Raw genomic sequence first — 21,963 nt, 5'->3', positions numbered from 1 at the left:
GTTGCGGCACGACAAACGCACCAACAGGGACGAAAAGACAAAGGACGACAACCGACCGAATCATCGCGTACGGTGGCTTTGGAAATGCCGCGGAATCAAGCGTGACAGAATGATATTTATGCTCGTCGATCGGTCGCTCGGTGCTCGTGTGCCTTACATTACGTAGTTCCGTATTGAGAAGTGTTTTTTTTTTTTTTCGGTGGGTCGACAAGACCAAAAGTTGTGTGTACGCAGTGTTTGGAACGGTACGCGCTTGGGTCGGGACGACTTGCGATGGTGATTTGACATCGTTCGAATTGGGGGTCGATTTTTTGTTCTTCTAACTTCTGGTACCGCTTTCAAGTGCATTTTGCCCGTGTCGTCCTGTCAGAATTGATTGCTATCGATGGAGAATATAAGCGACAGCAAGTTGTAGACTAGCGGCGGAAAAGGATGCCAAACGTGAACTGTCTGTCTGCGTGTCTAGGTTCGATCTTCGAACCTAGATGGTGCTGACGTTATGCAAGGTTCAGCACAATTGTGGTCGACGTAAAGGGAAAACAAAAAGCACCAAGCATCATAGGCCATGTCGTTTGTGTGAGCTGGCTTAGGAGACAATAGGTGGCTGTCGTTTTTTGTATGACAATGATCAATAGTTATGCTGGATAGTGCAATGTGAAGAAACAGAGTTGGACTGATGTAATAAAATATCTTGTTTGTTGTCGTGTGCGGAAGATTCTAAGCTTGTAATTTTTTTTTGGGTTCGTCGGTATTGCATGACATTGACGACAAATTCGATGGTGAAATCATAATCTTTAAATCTTCCTGTCTTGTTGTATTCATAAACATCTTTTTAAAGTATCTTCTTTGTTTGACCGGAGGACTGACTATCCAACTACGTAGTATTGACAAGTCTAGTAAGACAAGGCATTTCGATGGCCGGCGTGACCTTAAAGCAGGGCCACACGGAGCATACTTTTAGCTGGGGACTTTTGACAACCACCGTTTCGTTTAGCACTCTTTCTGTGGTAGCCGTAGCAGTTGCTGTCAAATGCAAATGGCATTCCATTGCGTTTAGTGTCGAGGCTAGGATCAACTCGATTGTGAATCATGAAAATTATTTTATTTTGTTAAAATTGTTAAATTATCTATCTAATTATCGAAATTGTACATGAAACCAATAAAAGACAGTCTGGAAACCATTGAAGAATTATTAAATCAGTCTTGTTTAGCCAGAAATTAGAATGCAGATGTTGCTATACCTGTACTACCTGTGCATGGAATTGCTTGTATTCAACGGAAGTGTTAAACAATCACGAAGTAATTGCAAAATTATCGCTACGGCCGTCCTTCATCACGGCAGAGATCAGGATTCATTCAAAGATGATCGAAAAAGCCCTCGACGTATCACCATGCTCAATTTTTTTAATAATATAATTATTTTTCGGGTCCGTAACGGTGTATTTTCAAAACTGTTGACTGTTCGTCTTTAACAGTTCAAGTCCACCACTGGTATCCCAAATACATAGGGAAATGAGCGGACAATAGGTCCACGTAGCTGTTAAAAGTCCCCGGCTACATGTAAGCTCCGTTTGGCCCTGCTTTGTTTGTTTGTTTGAATAATAATATAAATTGTAAGAATTTTAACCTCCATCCGAATATCGATCGGATGGTATCATCTTCAAATCCTTCACCTTAAGCAGCTTCTACCAGGTGTCGCAGTCTTGGTTCTCTAAAAGTTGCATAGGAAGACCAAATGCTCAGAATCAAGCATGCAATAACAATCCTGGACATAATTTCAAACCATCGGTTTAAACCTCAGCAATTAAAACATGGCTGCAGGACATACGCTTATCGTCCTGGTTTGAGTCCTGAGTTTGAGTATGATATCAAAACCATATCACGGTCTGCCTACATTTGCTTGTATGCTAATCTTTATTGCTTCAAAGATTCGCTACGCGATGCCAATAATAAGTGCGATAACCAGCAACAGATCGACCGGAATGATAATAAGACGATTCCCTGTTGATTCCTCCAGCACCAAGAGAGGATTGCGAAATCAGATGATAATTTGCTGTTCATCGCTAACGCATCCGATGAAGCGTTGACAAAAGAGGCCACAGAGAGGCGTCTAAAATTGTCACAGTTAACCTAAGCTGCTGCTACCCAAGCACCGTTTATAACTTGAAGCAGTAGCGAGATCTCTGCCACTTGAAACCCCTTTTTCTTGCGTCAGGATTGGGGATGATCAGAGAAACGTGGAGGTCTTTGACCAGCTGTATGTTTCTTTTGGGGTGGATTTTTTTTATTATTATTGTGGTGCTATCTGTCTGAGTCCCAACATACAGATGTGTGGCAAAGCGGGAAATGAAACGAAAGAATGAGGAGAAGAAAAAAAAAACATGAAAACCATCCTCACAACAACATGAGGCTAAATTAATGTGGGAAAATTTTATGCCTCCACGTCGTGTTTTGCTACTGCTCTGCACACTGCTTTTTTCACCCCGAATCCGAAACGTAATGTTCTTTTGGCTTGTCTTTTGCAAATAAACACGTGCTCTTTGGGTTGGGATTTTTTTATTTTGCCCTCTGCTGCATTTGTGTGTGTGTTTATCATATGTAATCCACTCTTGCATGCCACACACTCTCGACCATTTCAATGGAGAGTCGGGCCTGCGTTAGTTTTTTTGTTGTTGCTTTTCTTTGCTTGGTTTCATTTCCAATTTTCCTCCGTACCGTTGTTTTGCTCTTTATTGAACCATACAGTAGACACCGAAGGATTGTGGCATGTTTGTGGCAATTTGTACGACAAAGCATTCCCGCTGTCTCCTGCATACGTTTGCAAAGATGCATATCGTTTATTTTCTTTTGCCTTTTCTCCGACCACTCGTAATCTCCGATCGGTTCGGGAAGGGTTTTTTTTATCCTGTTTTAAGCCATTTTATGATAGGTTGTGCGTATTGTTCGGTGTTGTTTCGATGCATGTTCCAAACTGCATGTCTTAACATCGTGTATTCCATGTGCGTAGCTGCTATCCTCCGTCCGTACGTGTAAACAGTTTAACAAGTTGTTCCTCACGGTTCCGGGCGATGGCGAAATCTATTAATCGCTAGTGGGTTTTTTTTTTCATATGTTTCTTGTTGATGTGCCGTTTAAGAGCTCCGTCGAAGGTTTAGCTCTATGGGAGATGGTGTAATGATCTGTTTTCTAACACGCTAGGTGCGTTGGATTTTCTGATTGTTGTCTTGCGGCGGCGCACGGTATCTCGCCTGTGCTTGTTTGTGCGAAGGGTTCGGAACTATCTTTAAGCATCGTTAATGGCTGGAACGTGCTCTTCCAGCCATTACCGTGCCTGAACGGTTCACATGTGTTGCATTTTAATGGTGAAAATGCGTCATTGCATTCTTACTGAACGGTGGTGCACTGCTTACGTTTGGCACGGTTTAACGCGAGAGACAACAGAGGTGAGGGCATAGCAAGAAATCAATATTTCGATTTGTTTATGCGACGAAGAACAACTTCATTAGGCTTAATTTGCTCGAGTTTGCTAATAATTGAACGTTTTGAAGTGAGCTTAAGCGGTCAGATGAGTTACACACGGATTGATTAATTCGATGGAGGAGTGTGGCGTTGAGTATTCTACTGGATATTCTTTAAAATCGAAACCGATTATGAAACAGACATTGATTTACTACCTTTAAAAATACAGTATTATAAATCCGAGCTGTCCCGAGTATTGCGGATTGACTATCCAACGCCGTGATACTAATAAGTCTCGTAAACCATTCGATGACTGGGTCGACCAATAGGATTGTAAAGCTAAGAAGAAGAAGAAGAAGTAGATGGTGACGAAGAAAATGAAGAAGAAGAAATCCAAGTTGAATTTTATACAAACTTTTAAAAAAATATTGAGAAGGCTTTCAGTATCCACGTTTAGGGTAAGTCTGCAAAATCAGGAGAGTGTCTATAATCAAGATTTTCCGTAGGGGAAATTGGTACCGAATAGAGATCCTAAGCACGATTGGTGGGGGCGGCTCGGTGGTGTATGCGACAGCGGCGCCGGTCTTCAAACGGCAGGACAGGGGTTCAAATCCCATCCGGACCGTCCCCCCGTAGTGAGGTTTTGACTTTCCAACTTCGTGGTATCGGGAAGTCTATTAAGCCATTTCGATAGCCGGCCTGATCTTAGAGGTCATTAAGCCAAAAAGAAGTTGCTTAAAATGCAGAAGTAGGCAGCTCTTTCACACAATGGGGGTTTCTAATGGCATATAAAAGAGATACATATGAGAGAGACTCTCTAAAGGTGAGAGTATTACCCAAATTTGAATGACTTGGTATCGAACGTGTTTAAATCGATCGTACGATTGAGAAAATTAATTAACACAAACTGATGTTCTACATTACCTTTTTTTGAGTAAATTTCACCATCAAACAAGACTCTTGAAGCGTCGTACAGTTAAAAAAATGCTCCATTTCAGCATGTTACGTACGAAATGGATTCAATATATTTCCTACCAGTTTTCCGTCTCCCTCTTCCCATCCGATCGAAGGTGTGGAACGATTTATTTTTATGATGACATGCAAAGGAGCGAAATAAATAACGAAACCCTGATTGTGCAGGAATGAAAAAGAGCCTAGCGGCAACACTGTGGCTTCCAAAGATGTCAAAGGCAAGATTACATGCGCGATGAATTACACGGTGATAGCTGGCAGGATAGGAGTGACACAGGGACACGAAAAAAAAAAATGAAAAAAATCCTGAATAATGTACCCCGCACAAAAAGGACATAATCATTACGCAGAAAGGTTTAGCGTGAGGGAAGAAGGCACTGCTTACGGGTATTATCCGACAAAAACCGGCCACGTAAGCGGAAAATAATCGTTCCATATTTTCGGTGCCAGTTTTGGCCGATGAAGCCAAGTAATGGGAAGAGAAATGTTGATGATGAGGTTGTGAATTTCCTATACCCTTACGCTCTAATGTTGTTTGGGAGAGATTTGCAAAAGGCAGTAAAGTATCAGTGTATTACAATGATTGAGTGTTTTGCTGCGATTTGCATATGTGCAAGATTTAGTAAATCAAACTGCGAATCATCACTTTTTTTTCCTAATTTATTTCCACAACACAAGCGTCGTACCCTAAGACGGTATGTGAGTGGAGAAAACATTTCCGAACACAACTTTTAACCCGGTTTTTGTATTGTTTAAAAAGTTTTGGTAAAAGGAATAGAACCAGGCAACAGCGAAAAAAGCAGATAGCAGTGCATCGGTAAAAAAAACTTTCCGCGGAAAACAACACTTGACGACGTAAATTAAATTTTCATCTGGTGCCGCGCTTTGACGTGACCCTCGAACGCGCCAGAAGGTGGAAGATAATTTATTTAATTATTCACTCGAACGCCGCACACTACGGCGGGCGCTGGGTGTGCCGAGCTGGCCATGCGTGTTTCTCTGTGTCCATGTGGTGTTGTAGTGGCCTTTTCGGGTGATGGGTGAGTTGTGTGACGGATTCTGGCTGGAAAGTTTCCAATTCTGTGGAATTCATTGCTGCTTGCATAGCTTCTCATTTCTCCATCGCCCCACCTTCCAAGAGCGATGACGAGCACGTCGATGAAGTGCCGTACGGTTGTGTCTGTCGAGATCGAGGGTTGAGTTGTTGTTGCCTGTCTGAAGTTTTCTGACCCAATTTTGGCTAGTGGGGGGGTTAGTTTATCTTGGCACACTCCCCTTTCCATTGGCGACCATCAGTCACCGATGCCCTGTTTGTTGCCATCTTTGGGTAAATGGGTGAGTGTGCTATGCAAATGGTGCGTCGTGTGCGAGTGCAAAGTTTTCCAAAATTATATTTTGGAGCAGAATAAAGAAAACCAAGTTGTGGATCGTATGTGAGATGGTGTATGACGAGTATTGGGGCTAGGTTTGGTCGTTGAAATTGAAATTTATTTCAAGAAAACGTAAGAGATGAATAAAATCTGTATAAGGAAACAATTGAAGTTAGTTTGAAACTATATTGCCATTTTCCTGCCATTTTTTCGCGAGGCATACTGGAATTACTGAGCACATAGTCTCCAGAGTGTTGGAGGTGCAGAAAGCTCCCTTATTAAAGTTCATGAGGTACGTTTCGATGACTTGTGCTGCATGAATTCTATTTGATTTATTCTGAATTTCTGTCTCATCTATTTTCTCATCATGACTAAACAAGTCAACCTTTTTGAGAATGTTAGTGCACCTACCGGGGACTAGTAAACTTCAGCCATTGTGTCATATGACATGTGATATGATCGAGCAAATATCCATCACATTTTGGCACTTGCAGAGAAAGGGAAAATCTATAGGCTGGATAGAGCCATTTAACCTTCTTAAGCGACCACAATTCACTGTGGTTCACAAACGGTGAAAAGTATTTCACGTCCCGTCTCCAGGACTGGCTGTGACCAGCAAGATTTATATTACTAGTGACTCTCCAAACGTTGCCTTACATACTTACTTACTTATCAGGCGCTACAACCGCTTTGCGGTCAGGGCCTGCTGCAGCAGAATCCGGAACTGCTCCTCTGTCCGTGTGGACGGCCTAAGAGGACTTTCTGAGCTGGGTCGTCCGGTGCCATGCGTATAACATGGCCAGCCCATCGGAGCTTGGCGAGCCTAATGCGGTGAACAATGGTGAGGTCGTCATACAGTTCGTACAGCGAACTGTGTTGGACAGGGTCCAAACACGACAGGTTTTTTTTAGGTGAGATGTCTCCTCAGGCTGAAGAATGACCGCCAGCATCCTAGCACGTAACTCCTTCTATATGCTGGTTTCGGTGCTGATTTTTGACCCAAGATAGGTGAAGGACGACTTCAAATATGCGGTCACCTATCCGTACATCACCCCCACGTAGTTCCAGATTTCTTAGAAGAATTGCTGATGGTACCACCATCAATTTGATCTTTGCTTCGTTAATCTGCAACCCGAGGTTTTTTGCCGTCTGCTCGATTCTTTGGTAGGCCTCTGCTACCTGGGAGAGCTGCAGACCAATGATTTCTATACCATCAGCGTATGCCAGGATCTGGGTTGACTTATAGAAGATGGTTCCCGAAGTCTCCACCTCCGAGTCATGGATGGCTCTCTCTAGCGCCAAGTTGAATAGGAGACAGGCGAGCCCATCTTCTTGACGCAGGTCTTTGGTGGTAGCAAAGGACCCTAAGAATTTTCCATTCACCTTCACCTGGCGTGTGACGTTGGTCATGGTCATTCTAACAAGCCTGATCAGTTTGGCCGAGATTCCATAAGAGCTCATGGCCACGCAGAGTTTTACCCTGGCTATGCTATCATGTGCGGCCTTGAAATCTATGATGAGATGGTATGTGTTCTACTGCTGTTCAGCCATCTTCTCCAAGCTTTGCCGCATGGTAAAGTTGTCACCTGCATTAAAAAGTTATTCTTAGTGAATGAGTTGACATCAACTCGTAACCAGCACTGGGAAAGATCAGGCCTTCGGAGATTCTGATGTATCCCAAGTATGAGAAAATTGACGTGCTTCAGTTTGTCCCGATGTCGAATTTCTGGACCAATTCGAAAAGATTCATTTTGATGTTTTCAAAATGATTACTTGGTAAAAATCACGGATGAATCAATGAAATGGGCGACCTTTAAATAAAAAAAAGATCAATTTTCTTCTCATAGGTTATTACTAAGTCCCAACTTCTTCAAGGGGACTTGGCTGAAATTGAAGGTATTTTTGTGAACTTTTAACTCTTCAAAGTGCGATATAAACACGACCATAATTAAAGCTTCGGTTGAGTTAAAGCGCGAAACAACATGCATGTTTTGTAGTGATGAAATTTGAGTTCGACCTCAAGTGCACTCCTTTCAATCCCAAAAACTCAGTCCAACGCGGGGCTCGTCCATGCAGCAGGATGTCGTCGTACCGATTTCTTATGCATTTCTCGTACATTACTCCATTCGAACGAAACAAATCGGCGTAATGTGTGGTTTAAGGTTTTGGTTTTGCCGACCACCATCGTTGATGGGGCGGTACGATACGTTGCCTGTGAAACAACACGCCGGAAACACAGCATTAGATGAACATTTTTCGTTCGCTCGGAAGCTACGTTGCGCACCCGTAGCTAGCAGAGAGCAGGACGGTAAGGAGCCGCGGTTGCCTACTTGAGACCATAACCTCCAGACAGTTGCAAACGGGCATATTAAATTGCTACAGACCCTTGAAACTGATGTCGCGAGTTGGTTGGCGTTGTCGCGGAGGTTGAAAATGGAAAATTTACCTTCTTCCACGCCTTCTTGCTTCGTGCTCCTGCCGCCTTATCGTGGGCAAACCGGTGAGAAGTGCATGCATACATGAAAGGCTTTTCACTGTACGATGAATTATTTCATTCGGCCGAAGCGCAGTCGCAGCGTTCAGTTCCACCGTACACCGGATTCGTGGTACCACTTTCGGGTTTGCATATTTTACGCCGTGTTAAATCGCATGTACCGCATTGCACATTGCACACGTGTGTGTGTGTGAAGAGAAGCCGAGTACAGGACGTCAAGTGCCAGTATGCAGGAAATATTGAGTATTTTCGGTAGGCGAAGCAAATCCTTTTTTTTCCCCCGCACCAAACTGGTCGCCCGAAAAACCGTTTGACCTTACTTTAACTATGCTGGATTTATGCAAAAATAGTTTTGCTCGGCTAAGGCTTGGTGCATATAGGTGACTGGAACTGCCTTCTCTCCCGGTTATTTAAATGGTTTCTCTTTCAACACGATGTTCGACGGCGGGCTTAGGTTTTTTGTTTTGGACGAGCCGTGGTTGTTGTTTTATCCAATCAATGAAGCTAGAAAGAGGTCTCGGGTTGAGGTATATGAAGTCATTAGGTAAACATATCCCCGTAAAACATATGCAACGTACCGGACAACACTCCGGTTCGTTCCGGAGTTGTTTTGTTGTTTCGTCACCATCTCCTCTTCCCATATCACGCCAAATTGCGCTCCTTTCGTTTAGGAACCCCGCACAAACCGTCGACAGAACGAGGTCCCCCCCCATTCTCATCGTTCCGAATTCACGCTCGGTTGGGTGTGAAATATTTCCTGCGGCGGAATGCATTACATCCTCTTCACGGTTTTGCGGATGGAGAGCGTCGGCCGGTGGTGTGATAGAGGTTCAAGCAAAAATTTATGCACTTTTAAGTGAGAATCCAAAACGTTCCAAATGAACTAACCGGTGGGTGAGCAGTTTGGGGTTTTCGGGAAAAATAGCACTGGCACGTGTGCGGGACGATGGAGGATGTCTACAATTAGCGATGAATTTATTTTGACATTTATGAGATGTTCACGCCATCAGGGAAACGACAGGACGGTGTAGCTGCTATTGTTGTTGAGGGCGATGAGTTTACACTACTGGACTGGAACTTCATTTATTCAAAATATTGAAATAAGTTAGTAACGGACACGGGAAACGCAACGGGATACGTGGTTTAGCTGTTGATTTTGTGTAACGATTTATTGTCATTATCTTGCTACACTAAGGCACGGTTTGGAAAAGAAATGTTTTTACACAAGTTTGGTTTAGCTTTCTGGCTTCAGAAAATATATTCTTTCACTACGGGCCACAGGGATTTCCATAGAGTTATTATGGATCTCTGAACATAAAGTTTGTTTTTAATTCTCTTACTTACAGTCTTACAGTTAATCCCATATTCCTGATGTGACTGGCAAGGATACTCACTAAAGAAAACAGTTATATTGAGTCCTTGTTCAGTTTAATCTTCTTCTAATTTGGCCTACAGTTACTAACTCGACTAACCTATTTTTGGCTTCGACCTACTGGGTCATGCCGTTCATCTATTGGCTAACTAGACATATTCGTATGACGTAGTTGGATTGTAAGTCGTCACTATGAAGGAACGCTCCGAATGGGATACCATTTCGGGTCATGCTGTGTTTAAACTGGTGCAGGAGTCGCCTCTACAAGTGCTTAAAACTCGAGTAATTGATCAAGTAAATTAATTGACTTGATTTACCCTTAGCTGGATAGTTTGTCCAGCTTAAAGCGAGGCGGTACGGATGGGATCCCATGGTCCTGCCGTCAGTATCATCACCGAGAATTGCACAAAACTCTTAGTTTACCTTATTCCTTCAACTCTTAGGAGTAGTGATTGAGTTAGGACATTCTGTTTCATGGCTTAACGACCTCTAAGTTCACGCCGGCCATTGAAATGGCTGACTAGACTTCCGGATAGCACGTGGTTGCACGGACAGTCCTCACTAGGGGGGAGACGGTCAGGATGGGATTTGAACCCCAGTCCTGCCGTTTAAAGAGCGGCGCAACTGTCTGTATTTTTGTACAACATTGACTTATAAAAGCTTTGTTCAATTTAACGCAAGTAACACTTCAATTATGCTGAAAGTGATGGATCAGCTACTATCATATGAAGAGGAACAATCGAACATGTAAAAAGAAACTGATATACTTGGCTATTATTATAGCAAAAAGCTCAAAGGCTCTCTCATCTGCACGACCTCATTGTTCTCTACCTGCCATACAAAGTATGCAACATGTGTAACGGCCCAACAATCAAACTGACACACTGCCAACTGCACGGTCCGCCAACCAACATTACATCTGAAATTGCCCATACGTAATCGGATCGTTTAGAGAAGCCACGAGTCTCATTTAAATAATAACGTCCCTTAACGGGATGGTGGCGCGGAGTTTAGTCCCACCCACACCACGCCGCAAATCTTCAAGCGCGTGTCGTACATCTGTGTCTTCCTTAGCTCGAGCGTTTGCCAGTAAAAAAAAAGCGATGAATGAATTGAATGAAGACGAGAAAACGCTGCAACGAGATATTCGTTAGTTGCACCATTGTTACTTTGCCAAGATTGGCCACTGGTCGCGGAAGACAAAGTGCATCGCTGTTACGCAAACCGGGACGGGCGAGGAAGGGAGTGCTTACTACGATCGTCTGCAGCAGATAGTGGTGCAGCGGCGTAAGGAACACAGTGCGGCACATTAATCAGCGCCCGATCTCGCAAAAAGACGTTTGAAAAAGTGGATCCAATCTCGCCGTCCGCTTTTCTTTGTCGGGTGACGAGAACAAACCCGAGCAGCAGCAGCAGCCACCCGAATGGAGAAGGTTGGTCACTCGGTCCCTATCCCATGGAGCATGCAAACAAGCGGATATAAATACAAACTCCACCGGCACACTCACACGCTCACCGGGCGCCCACAGAGCGAGGGAGAACGCGCGAGGTCTTAGGTTATTTGCTGTTGAACAAAACGTTGACTCCGTTGGCCGGTAAAGAACGTCGGGGAAAGTGTAACGGGGAGGCGTACAACTTCATTCTTGAAAATGAAGGTACAGGCAACATCCAACGGGTATAGCCCCGACGTTGACGATGATGCCGTACCGCAGCGCTAACGAGCTGGAACGCTGCGCCGCGGTTCGGCAAAGCGGGTGGATGTTTCGAGACGTACAGACCTCCGCTAGCAGAGCTGTTTGCAACGTGTTGACGCGTAGGTCATGGTCGCAATGGGCCACAAACTCGTCGCGTGTCCCTTTAATCGTACCCGTTCAGGTTCGTGGGGGAAAATGCGAATAATTGGGTCTGCTCCGTCGCGTCCGTTTGTGGATGGATGCTTATTTTTTTCTGCATAAATAACGATCCTATGTGGGGAGGGAAAATGTCTGCATATGTGTGCTGTTACATCGAGGAAGTGCATCGGGCGTAAGTGGTGTGAGTGTAGGTGAGTTTGTGCTTGTGTTGATTAACAGCTGTCTTTTTGGGGTATGTAAAGTCTTGCTGACACGCTGTAGCATGATGGATTTATACGCTTGTTGCTACAAAGGTCAATGAAATATGTAGGAAATTGTGATGCATGATGTTATATTAAATATATAAAATGAAAAGTTTTTTTTAAGTTATTCGAATGAAATTCTAAATTCTCCTACATAACTTCAACTTTTATATGCGCTTAAAGCAGAAAACTGACAATTCATTCAATTATTATTTGATAATCCAATTTTTCAAATATTATTTTTGGAAAATAATTTAATTTCAGGATTAAGCCTGGCTGTCATTTATGAATAAAAAAAAATCAGGATTACCGTCCTGAAAGTCTTCTTTTGCTTCTTAACTTTACGTTCTTCTAGATCACGCCGACCATCTTATGGCTTACTAGACTTGTTGATACCACGAAGTAGGATGGTCAATCATCCGATTAATTGATTGAATGCTTGAACCAATTAAGAATTAAATCGTACATAGTACATTGCTGCGAACAAGACAAGAAATATCAATCCTGAAAGAAAAAAACGTGCGCAAGAATAAAGTACTCATTTTTAAATTGTTGCATGGTGATAGTAAAGTTCATCGTTACAACGCCTTGTCGAATAAAATCGGCACTCGGATAAGACTGACGGCATAAAAATATTGTAAATTTTCCGATGCTTGATTCGGCGTTTAGCATAGGCATGGGCAAAAAACCCAGGGCGAACATAAACAAGAACAGAAACGATCAGACGAACCTACGATCCAGCATAAGCTATGCGCGATCGCTTCAGCAGCTAATGTTTACATTTAAGCGTAACGTCAACGCAGCGTAAGACGATGCGCGATCGCATCAATATTGGCAAATAGAAACAATGTTATCTTTAGTAAAGCGATATTCGGTTGCTTATACGTTACTAATCGTAAGAATTCCCGTCAAATCAGAACACTAGAATCTAAAGAAAGTGATACGCGATCGATTAAGCGCTGCGAAAGAAAGAAGGAAAATAAATCTTGCCTTCGCACTTCGGGTGGATGGATCGATGGATCGAAATTAGTATATAAGAACGACTTACTTCTGAAACTCAATCCACAGAACTTGTAGGTCTTTTGAAGGTACTATCAGGTTCGGGTAAATTCTGCCTTCTCTACGGATGTTGGAACCTTCCCACTCCGTCGGAAGATTGAGGGGAAATATCACCGGCTGTGCTCAAAGGTTCAAAGGTTAAGTCGCCTAACTTGGCAAAGCTGGTGCCACAAGGCAAGGCAGAGATCCGGGAGAAGTTTCTCCCTTGCCTTCCCGCTGGATGTTGTTCCCGCAGTCCAGTAGTGCTTCCCCACTCCATCGGAAGCATTAAGGGAAACCGTCGGTAGCAGAACTTACGCGGTTAAATTCTTCTTCTCGCAAGTCCACAATTAGAAACTGGTCCTGTTAGACCCAGGAAATAAGCCTATCCATCTGATCAAAGTAGATCTGGTAATGCCAAAAAAAAAAAAAAAAAAACTGCGTGAGGGTTACGGATCCGGTTAGTCATTCCCGTGATCAGTTCACCCAACGGCGGATGCTTTAGTTCGATTTGTTTCCTTCTGCAACAGTTATGTTACATGTAACAATTCGCGATTAACAAATGGTTTCTTAAATTATGAAACCAAAAAACAATTCCAACACTCTTCTTCTTGGCTTAACGACCTCTAAAGTCACGCACGGCCATCGGAATGGCTGATTAGACTTGTTTACACCTCGTATTTGGAAAGTCAGTCCTCACTGCGGAGGGATGGTCTGGGTGGGATTTGAACCAAGGGTCCTGCCGTATGAAGATCGACGCTGCTGCGACGCGCCCCTAAACACTACATATAGATAATTTTATATGCTTTAGGTTACTTTGTCATATTTTAAACCCATCTTTTCTGAATTTTTTGATTTATTTCATTATGAAAAGCGTGTTTCTATTGTTTCGGTTCAGTACCTTTATAAGATTCGTGTGTTTTGTTACCTTTTAAAGACTATCTGGCTAATAAATATAAAAACAGCTTCGCGATCTTCAAACAACTCCCTAAATAGTGAACTAGAACAGAAATAAAAGTCATCTCAACTTTCCCATCACAAACGCTAATTAGTTTTTGCTCGCCAGCGAATTTGATTCCTTCGGTCTTTTCAATTTCCATCTGCCGGTATTTCGAAGTCATCGTCTGGCAAATGTACCACCATGTATCCCACCCTCCCATCATCGTAGACCCCCGTAAACGTAAAACTAACAGTGACACCTTTCCCGTACTGGTATAGGGTAATAAAATTTCCAGTTTTACGACGCGCTTTTTTCTTCTTAGACCTTGACTTTACTCCCTTTCACGGCGCAGACATGTACTAAATTCCTTTCGCGTAAGACCACAAGAGCCTCCTGTCACATAAGGTTAGGTGTTTGTGTTTGCGTGTGTGTGTGAATCTGAAGGTGTCTTACGCTTGTCAAGTTACGTCCGTGGCCAGCCGTGTTGCACTTTCGTGAAGCATCTCATTTGCAACTTTCTTCTCAGTGTACGGTATGACGGTGATGTTCGGTTCACCTGTTCCTTCCTTTTCGGGAACTGTCCGTAGGATAAGGCAATCGGCTGAGTAAACAGCGTTTTACGGTTGTGGAATAGCAAAACATGATGGAATATTTTGCTGAACTGTTGTGTGCCACGTTGGTGCGAAGATACTGTTGCTGTTATTTTTCCTCTCTTTTGTCTGCTTGAGGCTTGAAGTTTGATAGATTTTCCTTGATGGATGAGATGTGATGGAAAAAGTGAAGGAAAGCAATCCAAGTATGAGTCAACTTGTTTATACTTTTTAATGCACCATTCCAGATATGAAGCTAATTTAATAGAATAGAAAATACGGAATCGGTCACTCCGGTACACACACGAACGGACCAGTAACCAGTTCAGTAACCGCACATTTATTTTGCAAATGGTACACTGTACCAAAAAAAAAAAACAACAGCTTCGTGTTACTAGATATTTCCCTGTACGATCGCAAATTCATTCCATCCAAGTGCGGTTGGAACGGTGGCACATGCTGGTCACTATGGCGAATGTAGTCATCCCATTTCCGGACGCTTCCCATGGCTCATGGCAGTGTGATAAGCCGCGAGAGTGTGATCAGAATGTTCCAAGCACCGAGCAAACATTGGTCAAGGATTGGTAAACATAAATTAAAAACATGTTTGCATGAGCGCGTGGAAGTGAAGTGGAACACTGTTCGGGAAAAAATAGTGCGCGCCACAAAAGACGGTGGACGGTACGGTGGGCACAAGAGCTGAGGGAAATGAGAAAAAAATACTTCAGATCGAAAACGACACACGTGCACTCAGTGTGCTGGTACCGGAAGCGTGGAACAGGCAACAAACGGTCGTCTAGTTATGTATCGGCCGTCACACCTACACCGTGCTAAGTGTGTCCCGGGGTTGTCGCCGGTACGCTGACGTTTGTAGCCGGCGATGGTTGAGAGATATTACAGTCTTATCATTGCTATATATTAGGTTTTTTCCGCTTTAGGGTAACGGAGGGTTCGTATCGGTGGGCTGATCGGTTCAGTAAATAAAACCGATGTTTATCGATTATCCTTCGTGTGTACGATGTCCCTACGGCGGTTCGGCGGTGGAGCTGCCGGTACCAAGGATTGTTTGGCTAAGCCATCGCAGGCATGGTTTTATTTTGCATTGTTTCCCGTCCGCTTGTGTGGTATTGGATGGGGAAAACGAGTGAAATGAGAACGGTGGTTTCTTGTATGTTGGAATTCTTGGTAAGGTAATATTGTAGTAGCCTCGTATGAGGAGGATTTTTTTTTACATTCTTCTAACTACACTTGTGTTTCCCTAAAGGATGTGCTGGAAGTTTGCTGCTTATGCTACCTTGTGGGTTGTCCGAAAGTGGTATGGTTGACCCTTCCCAAGGGTAATAGCTTACCGGCTAGTCGGTAAAAGCGAACAAAAAGCTGTAAAGTTAACCTACATGCTGAAGGAATAAATTTTACTGTGGGAAATAGCACATATAGCGTAGTTCATTTGACCATTACTTGGAGATTTTTGTGGTCCTTTGGTGGACAACGAAAAGTGATCATCGTATCATCATTCAACATTCAAGACGCTCTTCGTAATAATTCCTACCTCCGTGCAGTGCCTTGTGACAAGTCGCCATAAATTATCATAATACAGATTGGATGCTGACACCGGGACCCGGAGTATGGTTGCAAGTTGTAGGACCAAACGTTCCCAGTGTGCCCTGCAGGCAACTTTTGCTATACTCTTTTTCTACCTCCTTCTTCCCCCGTTCAGCTACTGCAATTGAAAGCAATAATGTGCAGTTCTAGACAAAAACCAAACCGTCCGACGCGGTGACAATTGAGCACGAGATGGTTCTCGTCCTGCACGATGCAAAACTCCCCGGCACCTCGGTCATGCAGCGCAGCAGAAATGATGGGAGAAGTTTTGTGAAGGTGAAATTTAAATATTTATTACTCATCGTAAACTATTCTGCCGAGCGTTGCAGGTGCGTTTGGGTTACGTGTTTTTGGGTTTGGGTGGGTGGTGTAAAAGTTGTGCGAAGCATTTTTACCAATTCAGCATGAATCAATTTTCGCACAAAAGTTCTAATGGATGTACATTTAATTTGGTCCGCTGGATTTGCTTGGTGTTTGGAGCGCATAATTTATTCGGGGTCGTGTACGGAGAGAAGGCCACAATAAATGTGGTTCTTTTTTTTTTGAAGATAAATTGATTGTTGTTGGCTTGGTTTTGATGACAAGTTTGCGGTAAGAGTTTTTGAATTTATTGAGTGTGACTTTTCGATAGTGTACAAAGCTAGTATTTAAAGTATTTTTTAAAGTAAGCGCGGGGCTAGACAACGATAGCCGGGGCACGATTCTCTACCGGTCTCATCAATTTCTTGGTTTCCCCGATGACATTGACATCGTTGGCAAGACGACAGTGAAGGTGTGTGAGGCGTACACCCGACTGACACATGAAGGAGCAAGAATTGGATTGATGATCAGTGCGACGAAGACGAAATACCTGCTTGCCGTAACCTCTGATCGTGATAGAGCCCGAGTGGAAAACAGCGTGTTAGTCGATGGCAACAAGCTCGAGGTGGTAGAGGAGTTCTGCTATTGTGGGACTGTCGTAGGTTCGGATAACGATGTCAGCAGCGAAATCCGAAGACGCATTGTTCAGGGGAATCGTGCCTACTACGGCCTTCTCCGTCTGCTGAGGTCCAGAAGACTTCGAGACCGCACGAAATGTGAGATTTTTCGCACACTGATTCGCCCGGTGGTCTTGGACCATCTGAGCGATGGATGCAAACGTTCTTGGCGTCTTTTGAGCGTCGCATCCTCCGGACCATCTTTGGTGGTGTGCTCGAGCATGGAGTATGGAGGCGAAGAACCATGAGCGGACATCCTGACGGTGGCGCAGACCGGCAGGATACGATGGCTGGGGCATGTTATGAGGATGCCGGACTCATGTCCCGCCAAGAAGGTATTCGTCAGCGACCCCCAGTTCGGCACGAGGCGGGTGCCTGCATGGATGGGAAACTGCAGCCAGGGATCGAGTTTCCTAGAGATCTATTGTTGACTATGCCATGTCACGTGCTCTTTAAAAAAGCAGGCCAACCTGAGTGATACCACGTAGTTGTATAGTTAGTCCACACCACGGATCAACGATCCGGATGGGATTTGAATCCAGGTCCTATCGTGCAGACTGGCAGGACGGATAGCATTTTAAATTTCATAATTGAATATTGAATTTTCAAGAGCTTAAGACCTAAATTTTCTCGTTTGCAACTCAAGTAAATGCAATGGATATAGAATGTTCATTTCACAAATTCCTATCCACCAATTGTTACATCAATAAACGGAAAACATGCGTGTACTTAACTGATGGCTCTACAGTGGTCACGTTGGGAAAAGGTAAAGGACCATAAGCATTTGAGTGGTCTTGTGGTTTTTTGGTCATTGCGGTGAACCATCAACCAACAAACCCATACCGAATATTCTCACCTAGACGAGGAAACAGGCAAAGCTTCACCTCTATAGTTCGTTTGTGTGTAACAACGGTGCAAAAACGTAAAATGACGCAACAAATGGCAGCTCAGAAGGCAGACAAATACGGAGGGGTAAAGGTGTTGAACAATTTGATGCGGTCAAATACGGTCCAGCCAAATCCGGAAGCGCGTTTAACCCATAATAAAATTGAAGAGAATATTGATGCGTAGAAAAATTGATACATCTATTGAACGGTGTTGGATGACGGCTGTTTACGATACGTTGGGCGACTAAAAACCACAATTAATAGTCTTTTTTATTGAAGTTTGTAGTTGCTCCAGAAAAAAAAAACATAAAACAAAATCGTAAAGCTTTTTTATGAAATATCCTGCAAAATGTGTGAAACACGCACACACACACAACATATTGTGCAATTCTTCCAAACCACATCGGTGCGGTTTTAGTACCGTCAGCTCGTTCGCTTGTAACAATCATGCCCACTAGTTTTTAATAACTACTTCACTCACACCCGAGCGCACCCCTGAAACCCTGGAACGTCAAATGCCACCGTCGCGAAATAGAATACGTGACATTCCGCTGATACGGTTTCCGACGCGCTCCATATGGGCCGTACCGCACCGCAACCGTCGTCCGTTTGTCCTTCGCCGTTTTGTCTGAGAAGCGATGGCTTAGTTTGTATTATTAACGGGCTTACTGGTGGCATACTCAGGGTTGATGAAAGGACCCACCGTTCCTGGGTAGTGGGTAATAATAATAATGATAATAAAAGAGAGAAAAAAAGGATAACCAGCGCGCCAGCGCGCGTCACCATACACGTGATGAGTGCTCGCGTATTCCTTCACACGTGGTTGCGAAGGCGAAGGCATGTGTAAGCGGTGGCGAGATGCGTGTGAATGCGCGATAGAGAATGTTATCATTAGTATTTTTCTACCATTACTTTGCTGCTGGAGTACAGGAATCCGGAGCATTCTAGTGAAGTTGGGTGGACATGTACTAGAGGGAGCTGATGTTTGGACTATGGTTTTTGCGTATCCTTTACGCTTCGAGTGGAACGGGATGGTTTGTCTGGAGTTTTTGTGTGTGTGGGCATATCTTCTTGCCCTTAGAAGAGGGGAACAAGGGATGCATCATGTTTGTCATTAGGTTTGGTGTGTTTTGTTGTACTGTTTTTTCCTGCTTGTGACTGTGCATGGTGGTCTCATCCCGCCCAACATGATCATCATCGTACAAGGCACACTGATCCGTCAGCGAATGAGTGGAAAACATGCACAGCTTGTTCTCATGCACCGGTTTTCGTTTATAATTCATAAATGAAATTGTATACAGTTGTCGCTACCGTTCATCATACACCGATGGTGGGACGGCTGGTGTGTGTTTGTATGTGCATAGCACAAGAACATCCTGACCACAGCAGTATCTTACTGCTTTTTTCGCGACGCTTTTCACGACCCGGCTGGCGTGTCCGGTTGGTGGTGTGGACGCCTTGCCTGCAAGCGTTAAGGCGGAAGAAGTCACGTAAAGCGGCCAAACCGTTCGACACTTGGCGTGTGTGTGCCAGTGTCTCGGTGCTCGGTACTGGCAGAAACTTCGCCGACACGGATCGGCAAATATTGCTCCATGTGTCACACGCCACCGCTGGTCACTCTGGGCATCGGATCGGTGCGTGTTTTGCATGGCAGTTTGTCGCACCAGAATTTAGGAGACAGCTGTGTTTACCTCGGGTGTACACGGAATACATTAACGTCGCGTCGATGCCGGCCATACACGGCCATACCAAACCGAGACACCACAGGCACCGTCGGACGCGACGTGTTGGATTTGAACCGAACCGATGGCGATTCCGCAGTACTGCTGGCGCTGCCCGATGAATAGAAGATGGTCGGTTGTGGTTCTGAAGAGAGAGAGAGAGAAAGCGAGATGAAAAGTCGAAGATAAATAGAAGTCTGTTTTACGCCTGGGTTGAATAGAGAGTGTCCCTCCCGTGCCGTCTCGAGCCAGGCTAGGCTGTATAGAAGCTAGCTCACCGTCTATACTCTTTTACGCTTTTAATGAATTTTTATTGAAAACGGTGAAGCTGTACAAGCAGCAGTGTGTCCTGGTGGTAATATTTATTCATGGGACTTGCCGGGACCAACCAACACCATGCCAAGTAGTCCTTGAAGCCGTCAGGGTTTAAACTTTTATTCATGCACACTTTATCCCAACCGCTTGAAGAGTGTTGCTGTTGTTTCTTAGTCACTTTCTGCAGAGCATATAAACGAAGTGATCCAACATGAAAAAAATCCCGTCAGACTTGCCATTCACTCGGCACGACTCTGTTTGACTTTGTGTCCTGCTGTAGGTAGCCAGTGGCAGTGACTGTGGCGATGTAAATGCAGCATGTTAATCAAAGACAAGCTGCTTTTTTTTCTTCTTCTGCTCCCTCACTTTTTTCTTTGCCTCCCACACACACACATACACACACACATAATCCGTACTCATTTCAGTGTAAAATTACAAATGTGTTTTTTTTTTTCTCCCCCCGTTGATGCTTCGCCTCCTTTCTTTAACTTCCATTTTCATCTTTTATTTACAGAAAAATGTTCATCGGCGGTCTCAGTTGGCAAACAAGTCCAGGTAAGTTGGCATGGCATTGCAGCAATTGAACCCGAATCCTTGGGCAGCTGTGCTAAGCCCGGTTTTGAAAGGGGTTTTTTGGGGAGAAGGAGAAGCGTGGGAGAAGAAGGGGCAACGTAAAATGGCTAGGATGGTAATTGCAAGATTAGAAGCGCCGGTGGTGACTGTACCAATGCTGCTAGAACGCGTCCCATGGCACGAAAGTGGACGCATTCAAATTGCGTCCCCGTGGGTGGGTTTATGCTTGTGATGTGGTGGGTAAGCGAGGCAAAGAGAGGGGAGTGGGGGGAGGGGGGGGGGGAGGGGGGCGAAATTACGTTGAAGAAACTTCCGGTACGCAAAGGGCAGGTGAAGTTGAAGGTGGCTTTAATCGCACCTGTGTGTATTGCTGTTGATGGGTGGTAGTGGACTTTTTTTAACGGGCTATTTGCGTCCAGAAGACAAACTCTTTGACCTAGGTTCGTTTGCAAAATGGAGTTCATAAATGGATTTAGAGTATGAACTTTTTGTCTAGAGTTTGTTAAAAAAATGGCGTCAATAAAATATGAATTACAAAGGAGATTTTTTAAACAGAAATTTAGAATAATTTTGTTTAAAATATGTGGGAATGAATTGTTGCTTAAGAATTCCATAAAATACACCGTAATTTGACTAGTTGAGATGAAAATAGTAGTTGGATATAAATATGATATTTGAGTCCAGCGGCAGGAAGACCGGAGCTGCCGTCGCTTTTAGCAAAAGACCGCCTTATAATATTTATATTTATATTTATTATATTCAATTGTTCACCAACAATGGCTTAACAAAAAATTAATCTTAAGTAGCTAATGGGAAAAGCAGGAAAAGGGAGCTAGGAAGGATTGGGAAGAAACTAAGGAAGAGTCACGCAGAGACAGAGATACATTGCAGTCAAACAGATGGTGAGTGTTGGTGAAGCCGTTCGAGCCGTAGAGAGCTTGGAGGGGATGGGATGTATAGAGGAGGTCTATCACGAAAGCGACGAGAAGAGGCGTAAAGGGAGATAGCGGACAGGAGAGAAGGGACATCTAGTTCATTTAACAGGAGCCCTGCAATGAAGCTAGCACGGATATGGGAATGTTTTTCTTCCAAGGGCTCAAGCCCAAGAAGGCGACAACGAACAGGATAGGGAGGGAGAGCTAGATGATAACCGGTAAGGAAGCGCCGAACACTCTCCAGTCTGGCCACCGCGGTTGAGCCTGGAGGAGACCAGACCCCAGCTGCGTATTCCAGAGATTTAGGATCGCCATGTTCGCGTCAAACGCCATCAAGAAAAATTAAACCCCAAATAATTCTGTCCAGCAAGGCACCACGCTTGAATGTTGTGCTCCAAAACTACTTGTACGTAATACTAAAATCGTTCATTGCCGCCTTACTTAAAAACACTTCCCGTTCTCGTGTACTCCGCGCACTGAATCATCCACTGCTCGCCAAAAAGGATTCGACAAATTGCACCGGAATTATGTTTCATCCGGTGCGAAAATTGAAAATCAAGCCACATTAACATAGGCCCACCATGCACAAATGAACCTTTCCGAAAAGGTAAATCTTGCCTTGC

At 44.1% G+C, this 21,963-nt stretch overlaps 1 protein-coding gene across 5 annotated transcripts in view; it reads left to right on the top strand.

Annotated features, from left to right (window-relative positions):
• The window catches only part of LOC126562505 (RNA-binding protein Musashi homolog Rbp6), a 584,848-nt gene that overhangs the window by 74,174 nt on the left and 488,711 nt on the right, over positions 1-21,963 (top strand). For all 5 annotated transcript variants that reach the window (XM_050219028.1, XM_050219030.1, XM_050219027.1 and 2 more), the window contains exon 2: positions 20,347-20,387. In XM_050219028.1, the coding sequence (XP_050074985.1) occupies positions 20,351-20,387 (37 nt within the window). In that variant the 5' untranslated portion in view covers positions 20,347-20,350. The remainder of the gene's footprint in view (positions 1-20,346; positions 20,388-21,963) is intronic.

This window comes from Anopheles maculipalpis, chromosome 3RL (assembly GCF_943734695.1).
Source record: "Anopheles maculipalpis chromosome 3RL, idAnoMacuDA_375_x, whole genome shotgun sequence".
NCBI lineage: Eukaryota > Metazoa > Arthropoda > Insecta > Diptera > Culicidae > Anopheles > Anopheles maculipalpis.
Note: the sequence above shows the minus strand (reverse complement) of the source record. Positions and strands in the feature narration are given on the sequence as shown.